We start from the raw sequence: 22,451 nt of genomic DNA, 5'->3' as shown, positions 1-22,451 counted from the left end.
TCCACTGGCCAGACATGCTGTTATGGGAAGCCAGGGAGGCAAGGGTAAGGTCAATCAGACCACTCTGGGGTACGAGTGCCTAGGGATGCCCCGATGGGCCTGAGACCTTTACAAAGATAAAGAGCTAACGTGGGGAGACAAGGTGTGGACAGAGAGGAGAGCCAGGTTCAGGGAAGGTGCACAGTACACAACTCTGCCAGCTGGTTGGAAGAGCCTCCAGGATGAGGCTGAGGAGGGGTGAGGGGCTAGAGGAAAGCAGCTTCAACTCAAGCTCAGGGGCATACCAGGGGCCAGGTGGAAAGGAGCCCACTTCTCAGGGGATGAGGAGGCCGGAAGTGGGCGACAAGGGCTGGGATCCAAAGCTCAGGTTACAGGTGGAGCAAGCCTGGCTGGGGAGGCGCACCCACGAGTGCCTGGGGGAGCAGGAGTGCCGCGCACCAGGGTGACCGGCCTGCGTAAGGTGAGAGCCAGCCTGTAACAGAGCTCTCCCCCGCCCAGTCTCCGCAGGATCTCTGCACTCTGCAGCAAGACACCTGTGGCTGCTCCACAGCCACCTCACAGGGCCCGTGCCCCCGGGGCCTGCGCACAGGGAGGCCGCGAGGGGAGCCCATTCCACTCCTAGGACCAGGGGCTCAGAGAAGGAGCTACTCCTGACACTCTGGTCTCTGGTCACTCTGTTGGGAAGGAAGGGTGTTTCCCTTCCACATTCTGTAGTGGCAGGGGGTCCCTTCCTTAAAACTCATTCTTCTCTACTTAAAGGGTAATATGTTCATCACAGAACATTCACAAAGTACAGAGCTGTATTTTCTAACATACATTTGCAGCTTGTTTTATTTCCTTCCACTTTTTTCTATGTACATAAACACATTTAAGATAACTGGCATCTTACTATAGATAGAGTTTGGGGTGGGTTTTTTTTTCCAATTCACATTATACATGAGATTTTCCAGTTTTAATTCAAGCATGGGATGAAATTTTATGTACCACTCTTAATGGCAACATACATTGCATTCTATAGCTCTAACAAAATTTATGTAAGAAATTTTGTGGCACTGGTTGTTTAGGCTGCTTCAGATTGTTTGCTATCTTATGTGAGAACTTTATCCTGTACCACTTCAACACCCAGCAACATCTCCCACCTCTGAATCGCGACCACCTGTGGGCTGTCTGACATGGCTGGGCATGGAGCCATGTGTCACTCACTGCTCTCTGACTGTCACAGAGGCAGTCTAGTCTCAGGTCCAGGGCTTCAATGCACCTTGCACACAGCAAGTACTCAATACGTGCAGGCTGTTTAAACCCCAGGCCTCTCAGATTGTATGAGCCTGATGAGTTCCATTTGCCAAGGGTCAGGTACCCAAACTAGTGGCCAGTCTGATATTTTGTTTCTTCTCTGGGCACTGAAGAGGTAAAAAGGCCCCTATCACCCAGCCCTAATTTTAAAGACCCCATCACCTCCACAACACATGAAAGTCTTGAGCTTTGGCCTCTCCCAAGTTGATTACAGCTTCACTGTGCTCATGACCCTGATAATACCCAACCATCTGCCCCCAACTCCAGGACAGCATGGTGGGAATACAGCCCTTTCTCTGGTGTCAGAAAGGCAGAATTCCAATCCCGGGTACTGAGGTGGTCTGGCTGGGTGGTCAGAGGCCCGGCTTGGGTTCCTCAGTGGCCAAGGCCCCAGACAGTGCAGAAGAGCTGGTCACAGCCCTCCCCACCCTGGACATACTGCACACTTCACCCCAGGAAGAGTATCCAGTCTTCAGTTCACAGAAACCCTCACTTGGGCTGCAAAGGCAACTGAATTTGCAATCTCTGGTCCACAGACATTGAAATCTAGACTCCTACACTCAACATGGCCTTCCAGGCCCTCCACGTGAAGGGTGCCATCCCTTACCAGCTCCCCCTGCCACAGAGGCAGCTCTCCAGTGGCCTCTCCCCAGCTGCGGTGCTGCCCTGCCCCTGCCTGGGACACCTGCCTCCTTACTGCTGCCTAAGGAAATCCTCTCTCAAACAGCGCCTCCCCAGGAGGTCGGAATTCCGCTGTCCCTCCTCTGCTGCCCCTCGCCTGTCCCCCTTCTCACCTCTGGATAAGACTGAGCTGCATATGTGTCCCTCTGCCCAATGACACTTTAAAGTAGGAGCTGGTTAGTCACTGCAGAGATTTGTCGATTTGCACTGAGCTCCCCATTCAAAGGCAACACAGACACCTGGACAAGACCTGGCTGGCTGACACATGGAGGAGGTGTGCTCATGATGGGGCAGGGTGGGGGGGGGGGGGCTTAGGCCTCCCCCTCCAGCCCTCGGGGAAGAGAACAAATGAAAAATCATAGCTGCCATTTATCGACCTACCCACATGCCAAGCACCTTACAGATACTACAATTACTCCTAATCACCTTGATGAGGGAGACACAATTAAACTCCCATTTTATAGATGAAGAAACCGAGGCTCAGGGAGGCTAAGAAAGCAGGCTGGGAGGTGGTGGAGTGGGGATTCAAATCCAGGCCTGTGTGACCCAAAGCCTGGCTCTTCACCACATTGAGCACAAGGGTGAGTACAAACATATTAGTGACCAGCACCGGGCTCCAGCTGAAGGCTCCCCACAGAGTCTTCCCTCCAAAATCAATGACAGTCTTCAAGTTGTTTGCTCATAGAGGAGATGCTTCTCTTACCTTAGCTCAATTCAGCAAACACCTCCACGTGCTCATTAATACCTGACACTATGCCAGCTCTTGGGGGTTAGGGAGTAGGGGACAAAAGACCACAGGATCATTGCCCTCTAGGGACACTGAATGGGTGCTACAGAAGAGGAAGGGAGCAAGAGGTGGACAGGGTGTGACTGAAGGCTTCCTGGAAGCAGTGGCCAAGCGGCTGAGCGTCCCTCCACTTCCTGAGCCACCACCCCCTGACCCAGAAGCCTACATTCCAGATACACCCTGGTCAACAGCTACTTGAAGAAATGCTCTACCTTTCCAGACAATGGGTTTTTGCTCAGGCATTAGCCTCCATTGATATGCTCCTTCGTGAGACAGACAGACACAGACACACACAGGCACATACATCCCTACCTGCCTGTGAATTTCCTCTCTGTGTACCAAAGGCCCAAGGCAAATCCCAATCTGTCCACCTGCACAATCACCCACAGGCAGGATGGTGCTCCCCTCCTCTGGGTTCCCACAACACCCCTACCCTATGGCTCTAAGATGCTGTTTACATTCCAGTGAATGAGATACACACACACACACACACACACACACAATTGCCTTGTATCCCCTGCTAATCCTTTCATATGGCAAGATAGTCAATTCAGCAGATATTTATTTATGCTATTATCAGTTTAAAGCAAAAAATACATAGGGTACAATTCAAGTAAAACAGTGGAGTGAAAAGGGGCCTGGAAATAGCCCCCTTTGCCTTGGACTCTTCATCTCCTCCTCATCTGAAGACCATAGCTAGTCATGCCTGGCAGGGATCATCTGTCACAGGGAGGCTGTGAGAATTCAGTAAGGCGATATCCCTATACCAGCACAGAGCCTGAGACATGGGACAACTCAGCAGTGCCAGCTTTTGCCACGTTGTCCAAGGGCACATACACGCTCAGAATCACCGGCAGTCCAAGGGCAGGCAGGCAGACTCCAGGCAGGTGGAACCCCTTACTCAGTGTTTGTCAAATCTCTTTGACTACGACCCATTGCCAGTCTTACATTGGTCCCCAGTATATTTGCAAACTAAATACAATTGCAATAAAAGTTCCATGAAACACTGCTCCTCATGACAAGGGGTACACTAATATTGTCTCTTTCATCTTCTCTTTCTATTTCATTTCCAAACTGATTTCACAAACTACTTCCAGGGCACCCGCTCATGGAAAGCCACGTCCCTCACTCACCCAGGGTGTCAGAGCCGCTCTCCACCGTCTCATTGACCTTCCTCGCAACTCTGGCCACCGCCTCACCCATCTTCCTCAGCATGCAGACGTGGGTGTCCTGCTGCCAGCCCCAAGGCCGGTCTGCTGCTCACAAGGGGGCCTGTACCTGGGGAAGACACAGGAGCATGAATCGCCTGCCCTCCAGCCAAGGACTCGCTTCTGAATCCACTCTTCCCAGGGACCCAAGCTGCTGGAAGCCTGCAGGGGGAGCCCAGGCCACTCACCTCCTCCTGAGGGGCCCAGAGCCCAGGGCACAGCCAGCTGATCTGGTCATCAGAGGATGGAGGCAGCCCAGTCCTACTAGTTTCCTAGGAGGATCGACACATATGACCTAACCAGACACGGGATCAGGGCCTGAACCCGTGGCTGGGCAGATGTAAGCACTCAGGTGTGTACTGGCCTGTGATTCACTTCACAGGCAGGGCAGTAGGAGGAGGAGGCGGGGCACAGCCAACTGCAAGGAAGGGACACTTGTCCCTCTACCCCATAGTCTATGAAATGTTGCACTGTCCAAGACCCTCCAGGACAACTCTTCCAGCTCCTGGTTTGCCCCACCCACTTCCGCTAGGCTCCTCCTTTGTGCCTGGTCAGAGCTCACAGTCTGGCAGGTTGGCTGGTCTCTAAGAATTCCCTCCCCAAGTATTAGTATAGAGGGAAGTTACGTCTTTAGCCTGCAGGCCTGATTATGAACCTGATGCTGAATTTATGTGCAAGACCCCAAGGGAAAAGGGGGATGGGGTAGGGAAATGAGAGAAAGGAAATTGGACTACTAGAGAGAGGAGACTTAAAGAAGGGTGAGGAACACAATAAAAAATTATAAGGTGTTAAAGACAAGGAACACTAGAAACGTTGCCAACTCCGTTTATTACAGAGAAGGAAACTGAGGCATACAGTAGGACTAAATGACCTGACCAAGGTTGAAATAAGTGACAATAATCAGCTCAGCCTGGCTCCACATTCAATGCTCACTTCTTTACCCACATCACCCACATCACCAGTGGCAGCACCCCACAGAGAAAATGAACTTGAGGCCAAGGTCAATGCCACATTTCACCCCCATCCAATCTCAGCTTTGCACACAGCCCAGGCAACTCTAATGAACTCAGTCTGAGAGTCAAAGGCAGAAGAATGTAAGGGGCAGAGAAAAACAAGGTAAGGGTAGAGCTCAGAGCTGCGCATGTGCTCAGCTGCACAGGCAGGGCAGCCAAGGCTGAGCTGGGGAATGGCCAAGCCTACCCATCTGCTTAGGGGAGAGTTAGCAGTGAGTTCAATATGTATGCGCATCTCATATTGATGCACATACATATGTCAAGGAGGCTGACATTAGAGGTGTGAAACACATGGTGCAGTGGGAAAAGACTGGTTTTTTAACACAGGCCTGATGTCTAAATCTGCTCTTTATTAGTTGAGAAGCCTTGGCAATGTGTCTTAACCACCCTGAGCCCATTTCTTCATCTGAAGACATCTAGTAATAACTTCACTGGGTTCATACAAAGATTAAGCAAAATATATATATCTTTCTAGCCTAGAACCCAGGACACATAGATACTCAATAAATGTTAATTGAGAGGATAAAGCAATACATGTGCAGACACGATGCCAGCATCTAATCCCAGTTTCATACCCATGTGACTTTGAACAAACACCACAGTGGAACTCATCTTTAAGGAATGAGTAGAATTTTTTTCTCTCTCCACCTCCAGGAAGTCTTCCCTGATTGCCCCAGCCCTCTGTGTTCTCTCCTTCTGAGTTTCTGAAGCACTGGATGTCCTAGCACAAGCCAACTGAGTTGTTAATAAGCTTTTTTAAATTATACACATTTGAGTCCTGAGTTGGTCTGAAGGAAAGCAGATCTATACTGTGCTTTCCACCTACACTTTACACCACACACTGAAAATAGATACCCAGTTAGTGTTTCCCAATGGTGATGATGATGATTAACAACCATCATTTGAGTTTCAAATCTAAACACAAGTCAACTGACTCTTACAACAAATCTAAGGCACTGTGTAATTGAGAAAGGGCATAAATTCAAATGCCTGAACAGTACCGGGTATACAACTTGCAGGAGGTGAGCCATGGGACAGTAGGAAATAGTAAGGTCTACTGAAAACTAGAACCAACACCTTCACTATGCTACCTTTAAGGCATCCCCCTAAGCCTGAATCATAGCAATGTTATTGGAATTTTCATGACTTAGTCTCACTTTTTTATGAAAGAAAAGAAAGAAAGAAGGAAAGAAAGAAAGAAAGAAAGAAAGAAAGAAAGAAAGAAAGAAAGGAAGGAAGGAAGGAAGGAAGGAAGGAAGAAAACAAACCTGAGGACCCAAGAGGAGAGGTAAATCAGATAGATGAAAACAAAAGACCTGGGTCTTCTAACTCCTAAACCAGGTTTTCCTACCATACCATGCTCCCTCCTATCCCCATCTCCAATATTTATCATCAACAGTCACAAACATGTATTGAACATCTACGAGGTACAGGGCATAAAATGAAGAAGAAAGAAATACAGGAAATAGCTCTGACTTGTGATTTTGATGAGGAACAGCTTTATAAGAAACATCACAGAGGCAACCCTGGCCTCTCAGCAGAGGAGAAAGAGAAGGTAAATCTCCAACCTGCCCAGGGTCTGTACTAAACTTAGTGGGATTGTCTAAATTGATTCCTTTCAGACGCTATGCCTGCAATTCTTCTAGCTGCCACGAGGTGGAAGCAGTTGTGCCTTAAACCAAAGAACCCATTAATGAAAAATAATCAGATTGAAAACCACACTCCTGGACTTCCCACCAAGATGGATGCTAGAAAGATACACTTTGCCTCCTCACACAACCAAGAGAACGACAACAACAAATTTAAAAACAAAAAAATAAACAGAACTGCCAGAAAATCGAACTGTATGGAAGTCCAACAACCAAGGAGTTAAAGACGAAACATTCATCCAGACTGGTAGGAGGGTTAGAGTTGGGTAGCCAGGGCAGAGAGGACACATGGCAAGGCAGCAGCTGGAGGACCAAGTGGGCGAGTTGGAAGTGGGCAGACCAGGAGGTCCCACATTTGCATGCGGATAAACCAGGAGGAACAACTGGGGAGCAAGACAGACCTGCAATCCAGGGTTCCAGCGGGGGAAAAGAAAGCCTCAAAACCTCTAGCTGTAAAAATCTGTGGGGGATGCAGCAGTGGGAGAAACTCTGAGCCTCACAGGAGTGTTCGCTGAGAGACCCATAGGGTCCTAGAATGTACATAAACCCACCCACCTCAGTGGAAGGGCCCAATTTGCTTGTGGATAGCAGGGGAAGTGACTGAAAGCCATTGGAGAGCCTAGACTTGTGGAATTGTTTCCTCTCAGACCCCTCCCCCATATATAGCACCACAAAGGCAGTGACCTGGGTTGCCCCGCCCTGGCGAGTACCTAAGGCTCCTCCCCTTCCAACGTAACAGGTGTACCAAGACAAAGAAATATAGTCCAAATGAAAGAACAGATCAAACCTCCAAAAAATAGAACTAAGTGATGAACAGATAGCCAACCTACCAGATGCAGAGTTCAAAACACTGGTAATCAGGATGTTCACAGAAATGGTGGAGTATGGTCGCAAAATGGAGGAAAAAGTGAAGGCTATGCAAAGTGAAGTAAAGAAAAATATACAGGGAACCAACAATAAAGGGAAGGAAATTGGGGCTCAAATCAATGGTTTAGAGCAGAAGGAAGAGATAAACATTCAACCAGAACAGAATGAAGAAACAAGAATTCAAAAAATAAGAAGTTTAGGAAGCTCTGGGAAAACTCTAAATATTCCACCATCTGAATCACAGGGGTGCCAGGAGAAGAGGAAGAGCAATAAATTGAAAACTTATTTGAAAAAATAATGATGGAAAACATGCCCAATTTGGCGAAGGAAAGAGACTTCTAGTAAGTCCAAGAAGCTCAGAGAGTCCCAAAGAAATTGGACCCAAGGAAGCACACACCAAGGTACATCATAATTACATTATGCAAGGTTAAAGATAAGGAGACAATCTTTAAGGCAGCAAGAGAAAAGGAGACGTTACCTACAAAGGAGTTCCCATAAGACTATCAGCTGATTTCTCAAAAGAGAAAAGGCAAGAAGGGGCTGGAAAGAAGTATTCAAAGTCATGAAAGGCAAGGACCTACATCCAAGATGACTCTATCCAGCAAAGCTATCATTTAGAATGGAAGGGCAGATAAAGTGCTTCCCAGATAAGGTAAAGTTAAAGGAGTTCATTATGACCAAGCTCTTATTATATGAAATGTTAAAGAGACTTATCTAAGAAAAGGAAGAAGATCAAAAACTATGAACAGTAAAATGACAACTAACTCACAACTATCAAAAACATAACCTAAAAAAAAAAACCCCAAAACAAAACCTAAGCAAACAACTAGAACAGGAACAGAATCACAGAAATGGAGATCAGAGAGGAGGGGGAGGAGGGAGAATTGGGGAAAAGGTACAGGGAATAAGCATAAATGGTAGATACAAAATAAACAGGGGAAGGTTAAGAATAGTATAGGAAATGAAGAAGCCAAAGAACTTATATGTATGACCCATGGACATGAACTAAGGGTGGGGGGAAATACTAGAGGGGGGGGGTGCTGGGCAGAGGGTAATAAAGGGGAGAAAGAAATGGGACAACTGTATTAGCATAATCAATTTACACACACACACACACACACCCCTGCTAGCAAGCTCAGACATCCTACTGTATGAGTCAGAGAATAGATATTTGAAGCAGGAACAGGAGCAACCTGTAAAGTTTGTGAGTTAGAACAAGTCATTAGGAGGGGCCCCTTATATTCCATAGGATGCTCAGGGGTACAGCTCAGATATGCCCTACCCCTCCAAGGGGTTCCTGCTGCCCAACCTCACTAACTGGCTAGGAAACCACCCTGCCTTCACCTAAAACTCCCCCTCCCTCCAAGGGAGAGTTCCTTCATAGAGTTCAGCTGACAATCTCTCTCCCAGGTCAAATGATGAAGGTCTGTGAGATGGGAGCGTGGCAGGGCCACATGTGGTGTGAGACCCAAGATGGGATAAGAGGGCTCCAAAAGTGAGGAAAGGACAAACTTGGGATGATAGGAGTCTAGAGTGTGTACCCAAAAGGGCTCCAACAAGGTTGTCCAGCCTCACTGACTGCTCCTTTCAGCCCCAACCCAACAGAGGGCCTCTTTGGGGGAAAAAAAAAAAAAAGCAAGCAAGAACTTATTTAGCATGTATCAGGAACCCAGAGAGAAAGGAGATTTGGGAAAGGAGAAAAAAAAAAAAAACCTTGACGCATCTGGTCAACCCCACAAGCAGGGGTGGTGGTAACAGAAAGAGTATCCCAAAGGGGAGAAACAGGAACCATCAGCCCACATGGCCTTGTGGACCCAAATCTGATGGATATGCAGCCCTCGGCTGCTCCCAGGCACTAGAGAGAAGCCTTAGAAAATTTCAAGAAAAGCACTCCAAATCCTGGAGATCCCTATGCACCAGGTCCAAAGTGGTACTCACACTGCTGCTGTCCAAGCAACACAACCCTCTCCACACATCCCACTCCCCTTTCCTCTGAGTGTGCAGGAAATCTTTAAATCCAGCAGACATCTATAGGGCACCTCCTACAAGGACTACAGCTACACTGCTTTGGGGAGTAAAAGTACAGAGACAGGGTATGGGCCAGAATAAGCTTCCCATTGGGTAAGAGAGACTCAGTGACAGGAGGCAGAATAAGTCAGACGCTACTAGGGCAATGACACCAGGCCCAAGGAGTAGTGCAACCTGTGCCACGAAGGCACACGGTGTGGCTGGGAGGAGGGGACAGAGAGGGGGACTGAGGAGAGGTATCCAAAGTGATGAAGGACTGAGGAAGCCAGGCAGCCAGTCTGTCCCCAGATTACTGGGGAAGGGGGTTGAAGGCCTTTCTATAAATCTGTCCTCTGTTTCTCTGCAGGGAGCTCTCTGGAGAGGTTTTTGAGGAGAGCAGATTAAACCAACCAAAGTTTTGGAAGGCTATCAGTGCTGTGAGCAGTAACTGTTGTAAAATGAATATATCGTCTTCCTTGCTGGGTTGTTTTAAACAGTAATGACGTATAACTTTTGAGAAAGGTCTTTGCAAGCTCTTAAGCACTTCCCACACAAGGTATTACCAATAGGTGATTAAACAGGTACAGTAAATTAGAATAAACTGGATGCCAGGAAAAAAAAAAAGTGCCCTGCTTATGAGCTGGCAACACTGCCCTCCTGTACCTATAACCTCATTTCACCTGGATAGGAGGCTGGGAAAGGGGAACTTTTTGCTCAAACCCTGAAAGTAGCCCCCTGCCTCAGCTCCCGCCCTCACCAGTGAGAACTCTACCTTATCTTGAGCCCCAAGATCTGTGCAAAGGAGCTGCTGCGACACCCCGTCCACACCAGCTGCTCCTATATTTAGTTACTGGTGTAGTCATTTGGGAACTTTAGAGCCTGGCAGCCGCTTGGAAGAGCAACCCGAACCTCCTGAGCCATGTGTGCAAGCTCCCCCAACGTTGGCTCCAGCGGGTCTCCTGGACCAGGCCAATGGGACAGCCTATGGGGAGGTGAGAGCTGGCGGGCTGGATCGGACCCAAGTAGCCCAGAAGGCCCACTGGAGGCCAGAACAGAGTTGACCCAGTTTTCCACCCAAGGGAAAGGAGCCCGCTGGGGAGTGAGCAGGACCGGCTGGCGCCTTGTTTTTGAGCCATGGGGTTCGCAGCGTCCGCGCGTGCTTCCGTATAGGCATGTAAGCATCCTCGGGCTGTACCTCCCAGGACTGAGCAAGGTGGCCAGGCCAGGGTCCCCTCGCGTGGCGCAAGGGGCCCGCCTCACCCGTCTACCCCACCCCCCGAAGCCCGCAGCCAATGGCTCCTCGTCGCCGGCCCCCGTTCTCCCGGCAGGCGGAGACTGGAGAGAATAAAGCAGGCAGAGGAAAGAATGCTATGATCACAGAGGGCCAGGGACTCCCGCGCCTTCCGGAGGCCGAGAGGCACACTCTGCGGCACGCGTCTGCAGTTCCCCAGAGCAGAAGCAAACCCCGAAAGTGTCACTTCAGGAATCAAGTACACAACAGCTTGTCCCCGCAGGGGCGCCTCCCGCGGGGAATGGAGGCCCGCCCAGGACTGCTTCCCCGAGCTCCCTACTCCCTGGCACCGCTGTGCCCACTCCCCCGAGCCAGCCCCAGTCCAGCCGCAGTCTGCGAGCTTGAGCCGGCGTGGCGCTGGGCCCCTGGACTCTGCAGAAGCCGCACCTGGTGCACCGCTGCTCTTTGCACCAGGTGACCTGGGGGAGGGGAGGGTACACTGCAGAAACGGGGACACTTATCTCCCTCTCTCCCCCAGCCCCTCCAGCGCTTAGCCTCAGACTACGTTTACTTTGCGAGGCACGAAGCGTGGGGCCCCGATCCGGGCGGCTTTCTGCTACACTTACGGCGACAATGCCTCCTAGCGCCCTGCGCAGCGCAGTCACGCTCCCTCGGCCGCCGGCGGCGCCCCATGCAACAGCAGCGTGTTGGAGCCGGCAGGGAGGGGCGTATGGGCCTGGGCCTGAGCGCTCGGCCGCCCGGCCAATCGTTGCGCCAGGACAGGCTCAGGGGCGGGAGCAGGCAGGGCCCGAGCCGCGCGCAACTCAGCAGCGCGCGGGTGTCCTCACGCCGCGCCCTGGGAGCGGCGCGCGCGGAAGGGCGGCCGCGCGCCCTCATCGGTGGATCCGCTTTGTGTGCGGCTTCTGGAGGGAAGACGCTTGGGAGAGCTGGGTGCAGACGAGGACGTAGGACTGAGGCTGAGTTGAATTAGCCGGATCAGGGTACTTTGAGAAAAGTGAAGATGGGGAATAGGAAACTTTTCACGTGATGGCTTCAGACGCCCATTCAGGTTTTTAGAGACAACAATTCTGGCTACCCTAAGTAACTTCAACCTCTCTAAATCCCTATGTTCTCATCTATAAAAGAGGAATTAAATATATAAATACCTACTTCACAGGGTCCTTGTGACGATTAATACATGAAATGTTGGAAGTTGCCCAACACGATAGCTCAGGGAAGGGTAGCTACTTCACAGGTCTTCGTTTATGGAGGAATCACCATATAACCTTTCGCAGTTTTCATGGGGAAGATGAAAGAAATGAGGCCTCTAACTCAACCTGTGAGGATGACCAGCGAGTCAAATGCTCTAATGAACAGAAACATGTATTAAACATGTGGGAGTCCTGAAGAAAAGAACATTTAATGCTGCCTCTGAGGACTGGGGCAGTGAGATTAAGGAACACATGTTCCCCTAGGTCTTGATGGATGTTACAGGTTGAATTGTGTCTCCCCCAAAAAGACAGATTGAAGTCTTAACCCCAAGTACCTAAGAACATGACCTTATTTGGAAATAGGGTCAGTGCAGGTAAAAGATAAGCTCATACTGAAGTATGTAGAGTGTGACTGGTGAGACACATGGACAGAGATGTGTCATGTGACAATGGAGGCAGAGACTGTAGTGATACTTCTACAAAGCAAGGAATCCCAAGGATTGACATGCTAAGAAGCAAGGAACAGATTCTGCCTCAAAGCATCCAAAAAAGAAGCCAGCTCTGCCAACACCTTGATTTCAGACTGCTAGACTCCAGAACAGTGAGGGGGTACATTTCTCTTGTTTTAAGCCAGTCAGCTTGTGCCAATTTACCACAACAGTCCTAGAAAACTAATACAATTGGGTGAATAGGAATAAAAGGTAAGGCAATTTGCAACATCTCCAAAGAAAGTCTTTCAAAACTGAATGCCTACCTGGCAAGGTAGTTCAGTTGGTTAGAGTGACATCCCGATATGCCAAGGTTGCAGGTTCAATCCCCAGTCAGGGAACATACAAGAATCAACTAATGAATGTGTAAATAAGTAGGACAACAAATTGATGTTTCTTTTTCTCTCTCTCCCTCATCAGTTTAAAACAAAAAACTGAATGCCTAGTGTAGGCAAGGCCCTGTGTCTTGGGGTATATATACTAAGATGAAGTAGACACGGACCCTGCCCTCCAGTGGTTAACACTCATGAGGCTGCCTGAGCAGCCATGTTTTCTGACTCCTTCCCAGGAAAACTATGGAAGCCTCTCCCCACCCTCATCATCACTGTATCTCTGCAACATATATACCAGGTACCATATATAAATAATAAACGGATTGAGTCTTGTTATGCCCAAGCCAAGATCCTTATTACTCTAGACAAAGCAGACCCTGCTACTTCTGTTTCAGTTAAAATCAGCCTTAAATTTCTGGCCAATTTCCACAAGTGGATGTCTTAACTCCCCTGCTAGGCACACACAGACCTGAAATAGCCAGTACAGTGCTTTTGTGCATGCGGTAAGAGCTCAGTAAATACCACTGACTCATGGCCCCAGTTTGGGGTATTCCACATCCATGCCTTACCTTACTCAGTCCCCTCTCTCAGGAATTTCATCCTAGCCCCTCCAGCTCCACAAGGATGACTCCTCTCCAGCTCAAGTGCCACTCCTTCTATTCCTAGTGTGTTTGCTTCTCCAGAGCACTTAGGGCATCATGCTCTTCTTAAGCCATCTCTGCACATCTTTTCTCCCAAGGCTTGCCTGATTTCAAATAGACCAGCGCTTGGCATGTGTAAGTGCTGATATCAGTCAGCAATTTTTCTCCTGCATAGTAAGAGACCCCAAAACTTAGAAGTGGCTTGAAAAAATAACTATTGAGTTCATGATTTTATGGCTCAGCACTTTAGGTTGGGTTCATCTGGGCAGCTGTTCTGGCCTCAGCTGGACTCCCACATACATCTGGCATCAGTGGCTAGGCAGCCAGAGGCCTCTGCTTCTGGGAGTGGCCAGCAGTCGATTAAAGTAACTGGGTCACGTGTCTCTCATCCACCAGCAGACTAGGCCAGGCTGGCTCACATGGAGCTTCAGAGTTCCAATAGCAAGCGTGGGATCAGGAAAGGTCTCTTAAGGTCTAGGCTCAAAACTGGCACTGCATCACTTCCACAGTTGTGTTGGCTAGACCAAGTCACAAGTTCAACCGGGATCCAAGGGTGGGGAAGTAGACTCCGTGTTCTGATGGCAGGAGCAGCAAAGTCACATTGCAAGGAACACGGGTATAGGGATGGGCAGAGAATTGAAGCTGGTTTTGCAACCTACTTCAGTGCTCAGTAAATATTCCCACAATACCTAGTGAGTGCTCAGTAAGTATTTATCAACAGTTCTGAGGTTTTCAATGATGATGTTTACAGATTTCATTGAACAGAACCAATTGGCAAACTTTTATCTCTTAAAAACATCCATTGCCACCTTTCATTTCAGAATAACAAAGGAGGGGCTAGGAAAGATAGAGTTGTGCAAGCAGAAGCCACACTAAGGATCCTCAACTGGCCCAAACAGGTCTCTCCGAAGAAATCCAGAGCATCTTTGGAGGTCCGGGTCCCTTAGGGCCCTGGTCCAAGCCTGGTCACATTAGCTGGAATCCATATACACTTCACCTGTAAAAAGAAAGAGGCTTAGATGTTTGCCAGAGGTTGCACCCAGCCCCTGCTGATGCCTGAAAGCTTTTGCAAACTGCCCACCAGATAGGAAACCTCTTGTTAAATGACAGATAACTCCTTTCCCTTCCCAGCTTTACTGAGACAGGACAAGCAAGTAACGCTGTGTGTAGGCCCACAGTGTGCAATGCAATGATCTGACACATGGATGTGCTGCAAACTGATGCCCCAGTGAGGCTGTGAGCACCTCCGTCACCTCCTGCTGCCACCAATTTTTTGTGGTGGCAGCATTTAAGGTCTATTCCCTTAGTGACCTTCCAGTAAGCTCACGGAACTGTTAACTACAGTCACCACGCAGAACTCACCCGCCTGTAACTGGGAGTTTGTGCCCGTGGCTGACCACCCCACCCCCACCCCGGCAACCCCCAGTCTGCTCTCTGTTCCTGTGGACTTGTGCGTTCAGCTTCCACATGCAAGTCAGATCAAGCAGTGCAAGTCTTCCTCTGGCCCCTCTCACTTAGCACAATGCTCTTGAGGGCCATCCATGCAGCTGCAAATGAGAGGATGTCCTCCTTCCTCATGGCTGAGCCGTCTGTCCCATCATAGGCACACAGACAGCTCACATTCTCTCTATCCACTCATCTGTCTACAGACATGTACGTTGTTTCTGTGCCTTGGCTACCGTGGACTGTGTGCTGCAATGAAGATGGGGGTACAGATGTCTTTGTGAGGAAATGACCTGTGTTGCTCTTGTAAGGACCCTTGTCATGACAACTGGACAACCCAGGAGAACCCCCCTCACCGTCTTTGCCAGGAAAGTCACATAGTCACAGATTCTGGGCATTGAGACCTGGACACTTGTAGAAGGGTGTTGTTCTGCCAACTCAGTCCAAGGCAGGCAGCCCAGAACAATGAACATCTCACAAACACCAAGTTCTGCAGCAAAATTTTGTCTTCCTGAACTGGAGAAGTCTATTTACTTGGTTTCATCCCTATCCTTGGGGCTACCCCTGAGTCCAGGCTGTGCTGGCTGACCCCAGGTCCTCCGTCCCCAGCCGTCCACCTTCACTGGACTCCCTTCAGTGACTCCAGACCCCCAAGACAGCTGCTGCTTACAAGAGAAAATAAATGTCTCCTTTCCTAAAAACAAACAAAAAACAAAACAAAAAACAGAATTGTTATCTGCCTGGTTCCTGGTAGGTTTACCCCTTGCTGAGAAAGATAAATTCTCAGGGCACTTGTGGAAAGGTCACTATCCTATAAGCAGAAAGAGCAGCCCTCTCTGATGACTTAGAGCCCTGATAGGGACCCCTTCCCATCTAACAATTACTAGAATCAACATCAAGGTCTGTTGTTGGAGGGGAAGAAGGGAAGAACTGAGAAGGGCTATTGGGTTTGGTGCTTTGAAAGTTATTTGTGAACGTGTCTAGAGCTGGGGCCAGGTGACAATAACAAAACATAGCTACTTAGTACGCATCAGATACTGATCTAAGCATTTTGCACATTTACTCACTTAATCCTTACAACAGCCCTTGTCATCCTACACATGCCTCCAGTAGCCTAGCCTACTGATTTCTGGCTTTAACCACAATGGAAATAAGATACAATTTGTGGTCACTTTGATCCTTCCCCTGAGCAGAGTTCTTCATGGGCTCATCCTCTCTGTTCCAAGCCTTTCTGGATGTGGAAATCCCTTTCAGTCCTCCAGTGAAGCCTATGTTTTCCTCTTAAGGACCCCCAATCAAGATATCTCAGTGCTCACCAAATGGTGTATTTCGGCCTGAGGGAACCTCTCATGTGCTTCTGCTGTCTTTGAACAGCCGGAACATCCTGCCCTAGAAATACATGCATCCCATTAAATTTTTAGCTGCTTAAAAGACACTAAAAGCTCTTTCAAGACAATGAGCAGGTTTTATTCATCCTTGAATCTCCCTTTGATGCCTAGCAAAGTCCTTACATCTAGAACCAGATCAGTGTTTTTTGATTTATAAGTCATAACCCGTTAGCAGGTTGAGAAGTCGATTTAGTGACTGTATTAGTTATCTATGGGTGCATAAGAAATTATCCAAAACTTTGTGGCTGAAAACATTTACTGTACCATGGTTTATATTGGTCAGGAATCTAGGCGTGGCTTAGCTGGGCCCCTTGGCTCTGAGTTTCTCACAATCTCTCAAGGCTTGGCTGGGAAGGATTCTCTTCCTAGTTCACTCACACGGTCGCTAGCAGGATTCAGCTCTCCTGGACTGATGGACTAATACCTCAAGTCTTCACAAGCTGTCGGCAAGAGGCCTCCCTCAGGTGTTTGCCATGTGGGTCTTCCCATTGAGCTTCCTTCAGCATGGCAGCATGCTTCATCCGAGTGAGCAAAGCAAGAGGGCAGGAAGGGATGAAGAAACACAGAAGACACCAGTGTCCAGAAATGCAAGGGAGGAGAAAGGGTCAAGAAAAAGAGAACAGAGGCAGCCCAGAACAATGAACATCTCACAAACACCAAGTTCTGCAGCAAAATCTTGTCTTCCTGAACTGGAGAAGTCTATTTACTTGATTTCATCCCTATCCTTGGGGCTACCCATGTGTCCACGCTGTGCTGGCTGACCCCAGGTCCTGTCAGATGAGGACCAAAAATTGTCCACTGAATGGGACATCAAAGCAGCTTCTGTGCAATGAAGACCCAACTAAAGTGACTGAAGAGTGAATGAATGGGAATAAGAGAACAACCAGCAAGTGAGTATAGACAACTCCTTCAGGAAGCGTGGCTGGAATGGAAGAAGAACATGGCCAGAACTAGGAAGGGCCTTAGATAGGACCTGGGGAGGGATGTTTACACTTTTAGTGACTTGGGCATGTTTAAATTCTAATGCCAAAAAATCAGGGGACACAGTTGGATACAGAAAAACACACGCCTAAACTCTGGAGACCCTCAGCCTTGTTTTTATAGCATACAATGGGGCCTTCTGGATAACCTGAGGTCTTAATCTGCTCAGGTGGCTGTAACAAAATACCATACACTGGGGGGCTTCAACCACAGAAATTCATTTTCTGACAGTTCTGGAGATTGGGAAGTTCAGGATAAAGGTCCTAGGTGAGTTGGTTTCTGGTGAGGTCTCTGTTCCTGGCTTGCAGAAGGCCACCTTCTCGCTGTGTCCTCATGTGGTGAAGAGTGATCTCTGGTATCTCTTCCTCTTCTTATAAAGGTACCAGCCCTACTGGATTACGGTCCTACTCTTATGACCTCTTTTAACCTTAATTATATACGTAAAGGCCCCATCTCCACATACAGTTGCATTGTGGGTTCGGGTTTCAATGTATGAATTTGTGGGGAATATAATTCAGTATGTAGCACCCATGTACATACTTGTCTTTTACTAGGACAGCTATTTGGCATTTTTGGGGTCCTTACTGAAACTGCCAAGCTGGAGCTCACTCCACCTAACCACACCCTTCCCCCCGCCCCCCCCCCCCCCCCCCCCCCGCTGCATTTTCCCTCCTCTGACTAGGAAAGTGGAAACCCCTAGGAAGGATATTGTTAGGATAGGTGCCTGGTGATCAAATCACAAGAAGTTCTGGAATAAGGGAGTCTGGAGTTTCCAAGAGAAACACACTCATACCAAGTCCTGGGGTGGCCCTGCGTGACAACCGTATGAACACATATTACTCCTATCAAGGCAGCCCCAAAATACACTTTTAGTTTCAGCTGCCCAGATAAATCACAATAAAAGTGGGTTTTAGGACTATAAGATGCACTCTCCCCCAAGTCATTTCAGCCTCTAACCACAGAACAATCCAGCCCCTATCTATTCCTGCACTCCTCCTGACCCTGGATGGACTACCAATCATTTATTTATTCAACAGATACTTACTGAGCACCCACATATACAGGGCACTGTGCTAGTCCCTGGAGAGAAACAGAGGGCTTAATAGGCTTTTTTCATGCCACTTACAATTTAGAGGAGAAGCAGATATTAAGTGATCACAATTATAACGATATAGGTCAAGTGGAGATGAGGCACACAGTGGTATGAGGGCTTCTAACAAAGAGGTCGAGCCTTGGCAGAGAAGGTAGGGAAGGCTGCCCTGAGAAAATTCATCTGAGTGGGATGGGAATGATAGGGGGTAAGAGTCAACTAGGTGGATGTTAGGAAATACAGCAATTTTCTGTGTTGCATACAGAAAACAGTAACAAATTTACACAGCATTTTTAAAAAAATAACAAGCTTGGTGACTTAAACCAATACATTTATTATCTACAGCTCTGTGGGTCAAGAGTCCAGGCACAACTTAGCTGGGGGCTCTGCAAGGCTGTAGTCAAGGTGTGGGGCAGGGCTGCATTTTCACATGGAGGCCTGACCGCGGAACTGCGGAAGGGGCCACTTCCAGGCTCACTCAGGTTGTTGACAGAACTCATTTCCTTGGGACTGCAGGACTCATGGCAGCTTGCTTTTTCAAAGCCAGCAATGGATGTGAGGTAGGCAGAGGCTAGAGTGAGTCTGTTAGCAAGACGGAGTCTTACATAACATAATCACTGGAGTGACGTTCTGCCACCTCTGCCATATTCTATTGGTTCAAAGGAAGTCACAGGTTCCACCCCAACTCAAGGACGTGAACATCAGAAAGTGAAGATCACAGGGGTCACCTTAATGTCTGGTCATCACAGGGACCAACCAGGCAAAGGGACAAGCGTGTGCAAAGGCCCGGTGATAGGAGGGAACATGGTCTATTTGAGGAACAGGAGCACATTAAGTGAGAGAAAGAAAGGTAGGAGATGAGGCTAGACCAGATTCCAAGAGTAAGAGGAAGCCATGGGAGAGAGGGTGGTGATACAATGACACACACCACCAGCTACTGTTATCCCAGGGCTTCTGAGCCTAATTCAGTGTGGCTGGATGAATAACCCCATCCAAATCCAGCCAAAGAACTGGATGCAAGGAGTTGTCATGAAGGTAGGTGAATCCCATGGTTAGGCAGAAGCTCCACAAGTTATGCCCTTGTTCACCCCTTAATCTAGAGGAGGGTCACACCAGGAGCTGAGTAAATATTTCTGAATGAATTAGTTGATGGAGAGATGAAAGCCAAGTAGCTTGTCCAGAGCCTGCATGGAGAATAAGATCTCCAGCAATCAAGTCAAAGTTTCTTCTGTGAACCAGATAGGGCCCACCCAGTCATCATAAAGAATTCCCTTTGAAAACCCTCAGCTCCACCCAAGAGAAGGCAGAAGCTCCTGGGGGCAGAGCGCCTGTCTCAACTTGGTGAGCTCCACTCTTGGCTCCAAAACTCTGTATACCATGTGCCTTGCCTTTGGGCTGTGGCTTGGCACAGAGCATGGTACACCACTCATTGTTTGGATGACAGTGCATTTCCATTTCAAAACTGCTCCCTCTGGTTAGAGCGCAAGCTATCAAAACCAGGCACATGCCACTGGATATGGTGTGGCCTTAAGCATACTGCCCACTTTCACCCTGCAGGCCAGGGGTAATACAGGGAGGGTTGTACCTATGAAGAATCTTCTACTAAATAATGGGATGGAGAAAGAGAGAGAGAGAGAGAGAGAGAGAGAGAGGGACTAAGGCGTTGAATTGTAGTAAACAGGCAGATAATAAATTGGCTTCAATGGAGGACATTATTTTGCCTAAGGAATTTTGAAGAAACCATAGTGTGTTTTCTGAAATCTACAGCTACAGACTTTTGTTGGCATCACCAGACAAGACTAACAAAGGAGGAAATACTGAGACTGAAGCATGGTCCCCTCTGGCACACTTGCTGCTTTCCTGCTCGGCCCTCTTCTCCAAGCCTCATGGCCATTGGCACCTTCTTGGATATGATTGGTGCCTGACCACCATTCCCATCAGCCAGACCTTGGTTGGGCCTGACATTTAGTCCTCCGGAGAGCACTCAGCGAATGAGAGGTTCCTTCTTTTATTTTTCAGAAGTGAGAACATGTTCAGAGTTCATAGTCATATAGCTGGCAGGTAGGAGAGCAAGTATTTGAATGAAGGCATGTCTGAGGTCAAATCCTGTGCACAGTGGACTGTTTTTAACCACAGTGAGAGGCCAGAGAATTTCTAGAGACACAGCAGGTGACCTTGGGCGAACTAGCTTTTCTGAGGCTACTTCCTCATCTGTAAATACACATAATACCTATCCTTTTGTGGCGGTTAGGAGTATTAGAGATACGATCTCTAGAAGGCCTAGTAAAGCACCTGACTCAGCCTAAATGCTTACATGTTATCTATAATTATCACCACCTTTTGAACATATTCTGTCTCTTATGTTTCAGGAGCTCAGGGAATGGATACTGCTCATCCCCCAATGAGTTCAGTAGATGTGACAATAAAGAGTGTGTGCCCATGGGGCATCTTGCCCTCTTTATAATGCAGGAGTCCAGCAGGTGCAAGAGAAAGTATATAGGATGGCCAGCCAGAAGCTTGAGCAGCTGTATGGGTCCTGGCTGTATGACCTCAGAGAAGTCATAACCTCTCTGAGTCTGTTTCTTTATCTATAGACTATAGATAAGAATAATAAACTGCTTGCCTCCATCACAGGGCTAGTGGCTCAGCTTAACATGAGGTAATGGTCTGAAAGTGCTTTGGAAAAGTGTTATCCAAAGGTAATGGGCTATTATCTTTATGATGATACAGATCTTGTGTGGGTGGCCTCATTACAGAGGGTGGGGAACAGCCTTCCTCTGGCCCTGGGAAAGACAGAAGCAGAGGTAATAGAGCATGAGGTGACTACAGGGGAGTTAGAAGGAATGAGTTTTGGGCAGCCAGGATGGCTAAATAGCAGAATAACAGACTACAGAAAGAACACACCTTGGGCTGGAGACACTCAGGCCACTTTCATTTTTTAAAACTCAAGTTATACTGATGAATGTTAGAAGTTCCAAGAAAGGGCTGCCCAAATATGATATATTTTACATGTTCAATCCTAGCAGCACATCAGTTATGGATCTAGGGGTACTGTGTCTGTGAGGTCCCAACTGCATCATCAGCTTCCCAGTCACCCAAGATCTCAATAACATTGAAAGATAAGATTCTTTTCCCAATTACAATGTGTGGTTTTTTCCCTCACCACCAAGCAAATCTCCAACACCAGCTGGGTGTCCTACAATTCAGCTCAATTTTGACACTAACTACCTGGAGAGAGTGTCAGATCCCACAGGTTACAGGCTCAGTCCTGCAGGACTGCCCCTCCAACTTCAGATGCCAATTCCAAGCCCAAGTTGTCACCTATGCTTTTGACAGAATGGCTATAGATTTGAGATTCCAACTGCTCGCTCCTTGGGTTTAATTAATTTGCTAGAGTGACTCAAAGAACGCAGAAAACATTCTACTTACTAGATTACCAGTTTACGATTATAAAAGGATATAACTTAGGAACTGCCAGATGGAAGAGATGCATAGGGCAAAATACCAGGTAAGGGTGCAGAGCTTTCACACTCTCTGGGTGTGCCACTCTCTCCATCCCGAAGTGTTCATCAACCTGGAAGCTCTCCAAACTCCTTCCCCAGCCCCCAGTTCTTTTTGGTTTTTATGGAGGCTTCATAACAAAGGCATGATTGACTAATCATGGGCCACTGGTAATTGATCTCAATCTCCAGTCCCTTTGCCCTCCCCAGAGTCAAAGGCGTAGGACTGAAAGTTCCAACCCTCCAATCACGTTTGGTTTGGCTCCCAGACTAGTGAGGTAGGTGCTGTTTTACTTGGGCTAAACACTTATATCTGAGACTCATTTCAATCTCCTCATTCACAAAATAGGAAAATAGCTATGTTGACGGTGCCCATGATTATCTTTTCAATTCCACCTTGGGCACATTGTGGGCAGAAGCAATGCTGCCTAGGGCAGCAGTTCCTAAAATGTGGTCTGGAGATCCCTTGGTGGCTGGGTGGGGGACAAAGGGGTCCGAGACCCTGTCTAGGAACCTGTGAACGTACCTCTTTTTCAGCTGCATACCTGTATGAGCCTGGGTTTTCTTCATATACTTAAATCAAAACATCACAACAGATAGAAGGCAGAAACAGATGTGAGACTGCAGCTGTCTTCTACTAA

At 48.2% G+C, this 22,451-nt stretch overlaps 1 protein-coding gene across 1 annotated transcript in view; it reads right to left on the bottom strand.

Moving 5' to 3' along the window:
- LRRC20 (leucine rich repeat containing 20) overlaps window positions 1-11,458 on the bottom strand; it is a 71,316-nt gene extending 59,858 nt beyond the window's left edge. Inside the window, exons 1-2 of the mRNA XM_054572666.1 lie at window positions 11,363-11,458; window positions 3,895-4,039 (exon numbers count right to left, since the gene is read on the bottom strand). Coding sequence (XP_054428641.1) covers window positions 3,895-3,976 — 82 coding nt within the window. The 5' untranslated portion in view covers window positions 3,977-4,039; window positions 11,363-11,458. The remainder of the gene's footprint in view (window positions 1-3,894; window positions 4,040-11,362) is intronic.
- Window positions 11,459-22,451: the final 10,993 nt, after the last annotated feature.

The sequence above is a fragment of the Pteronotus mesoamericanus genome, unplaced genomic scaffold (genome assembly GCF_021234165.1).
Source record: "Pteronotus mesoamericanus isolate MK-2021 breed Mesoamerican mustached bat unplaced genomic scaffold, CSHL_Meso_final contig_24, whole genome shotgun sequence".
Taxonomy (NCBI): domain Eukaryota; kingdom Metazoa; phylum Chordata; class Mammalia; order Chiroptera; family Mormoopidae; genus Pteronotus; species Pteronotus mesoamericanus.
This window is presented reverse-complemented; position numbering and strand designations above follow the sequence as displayed.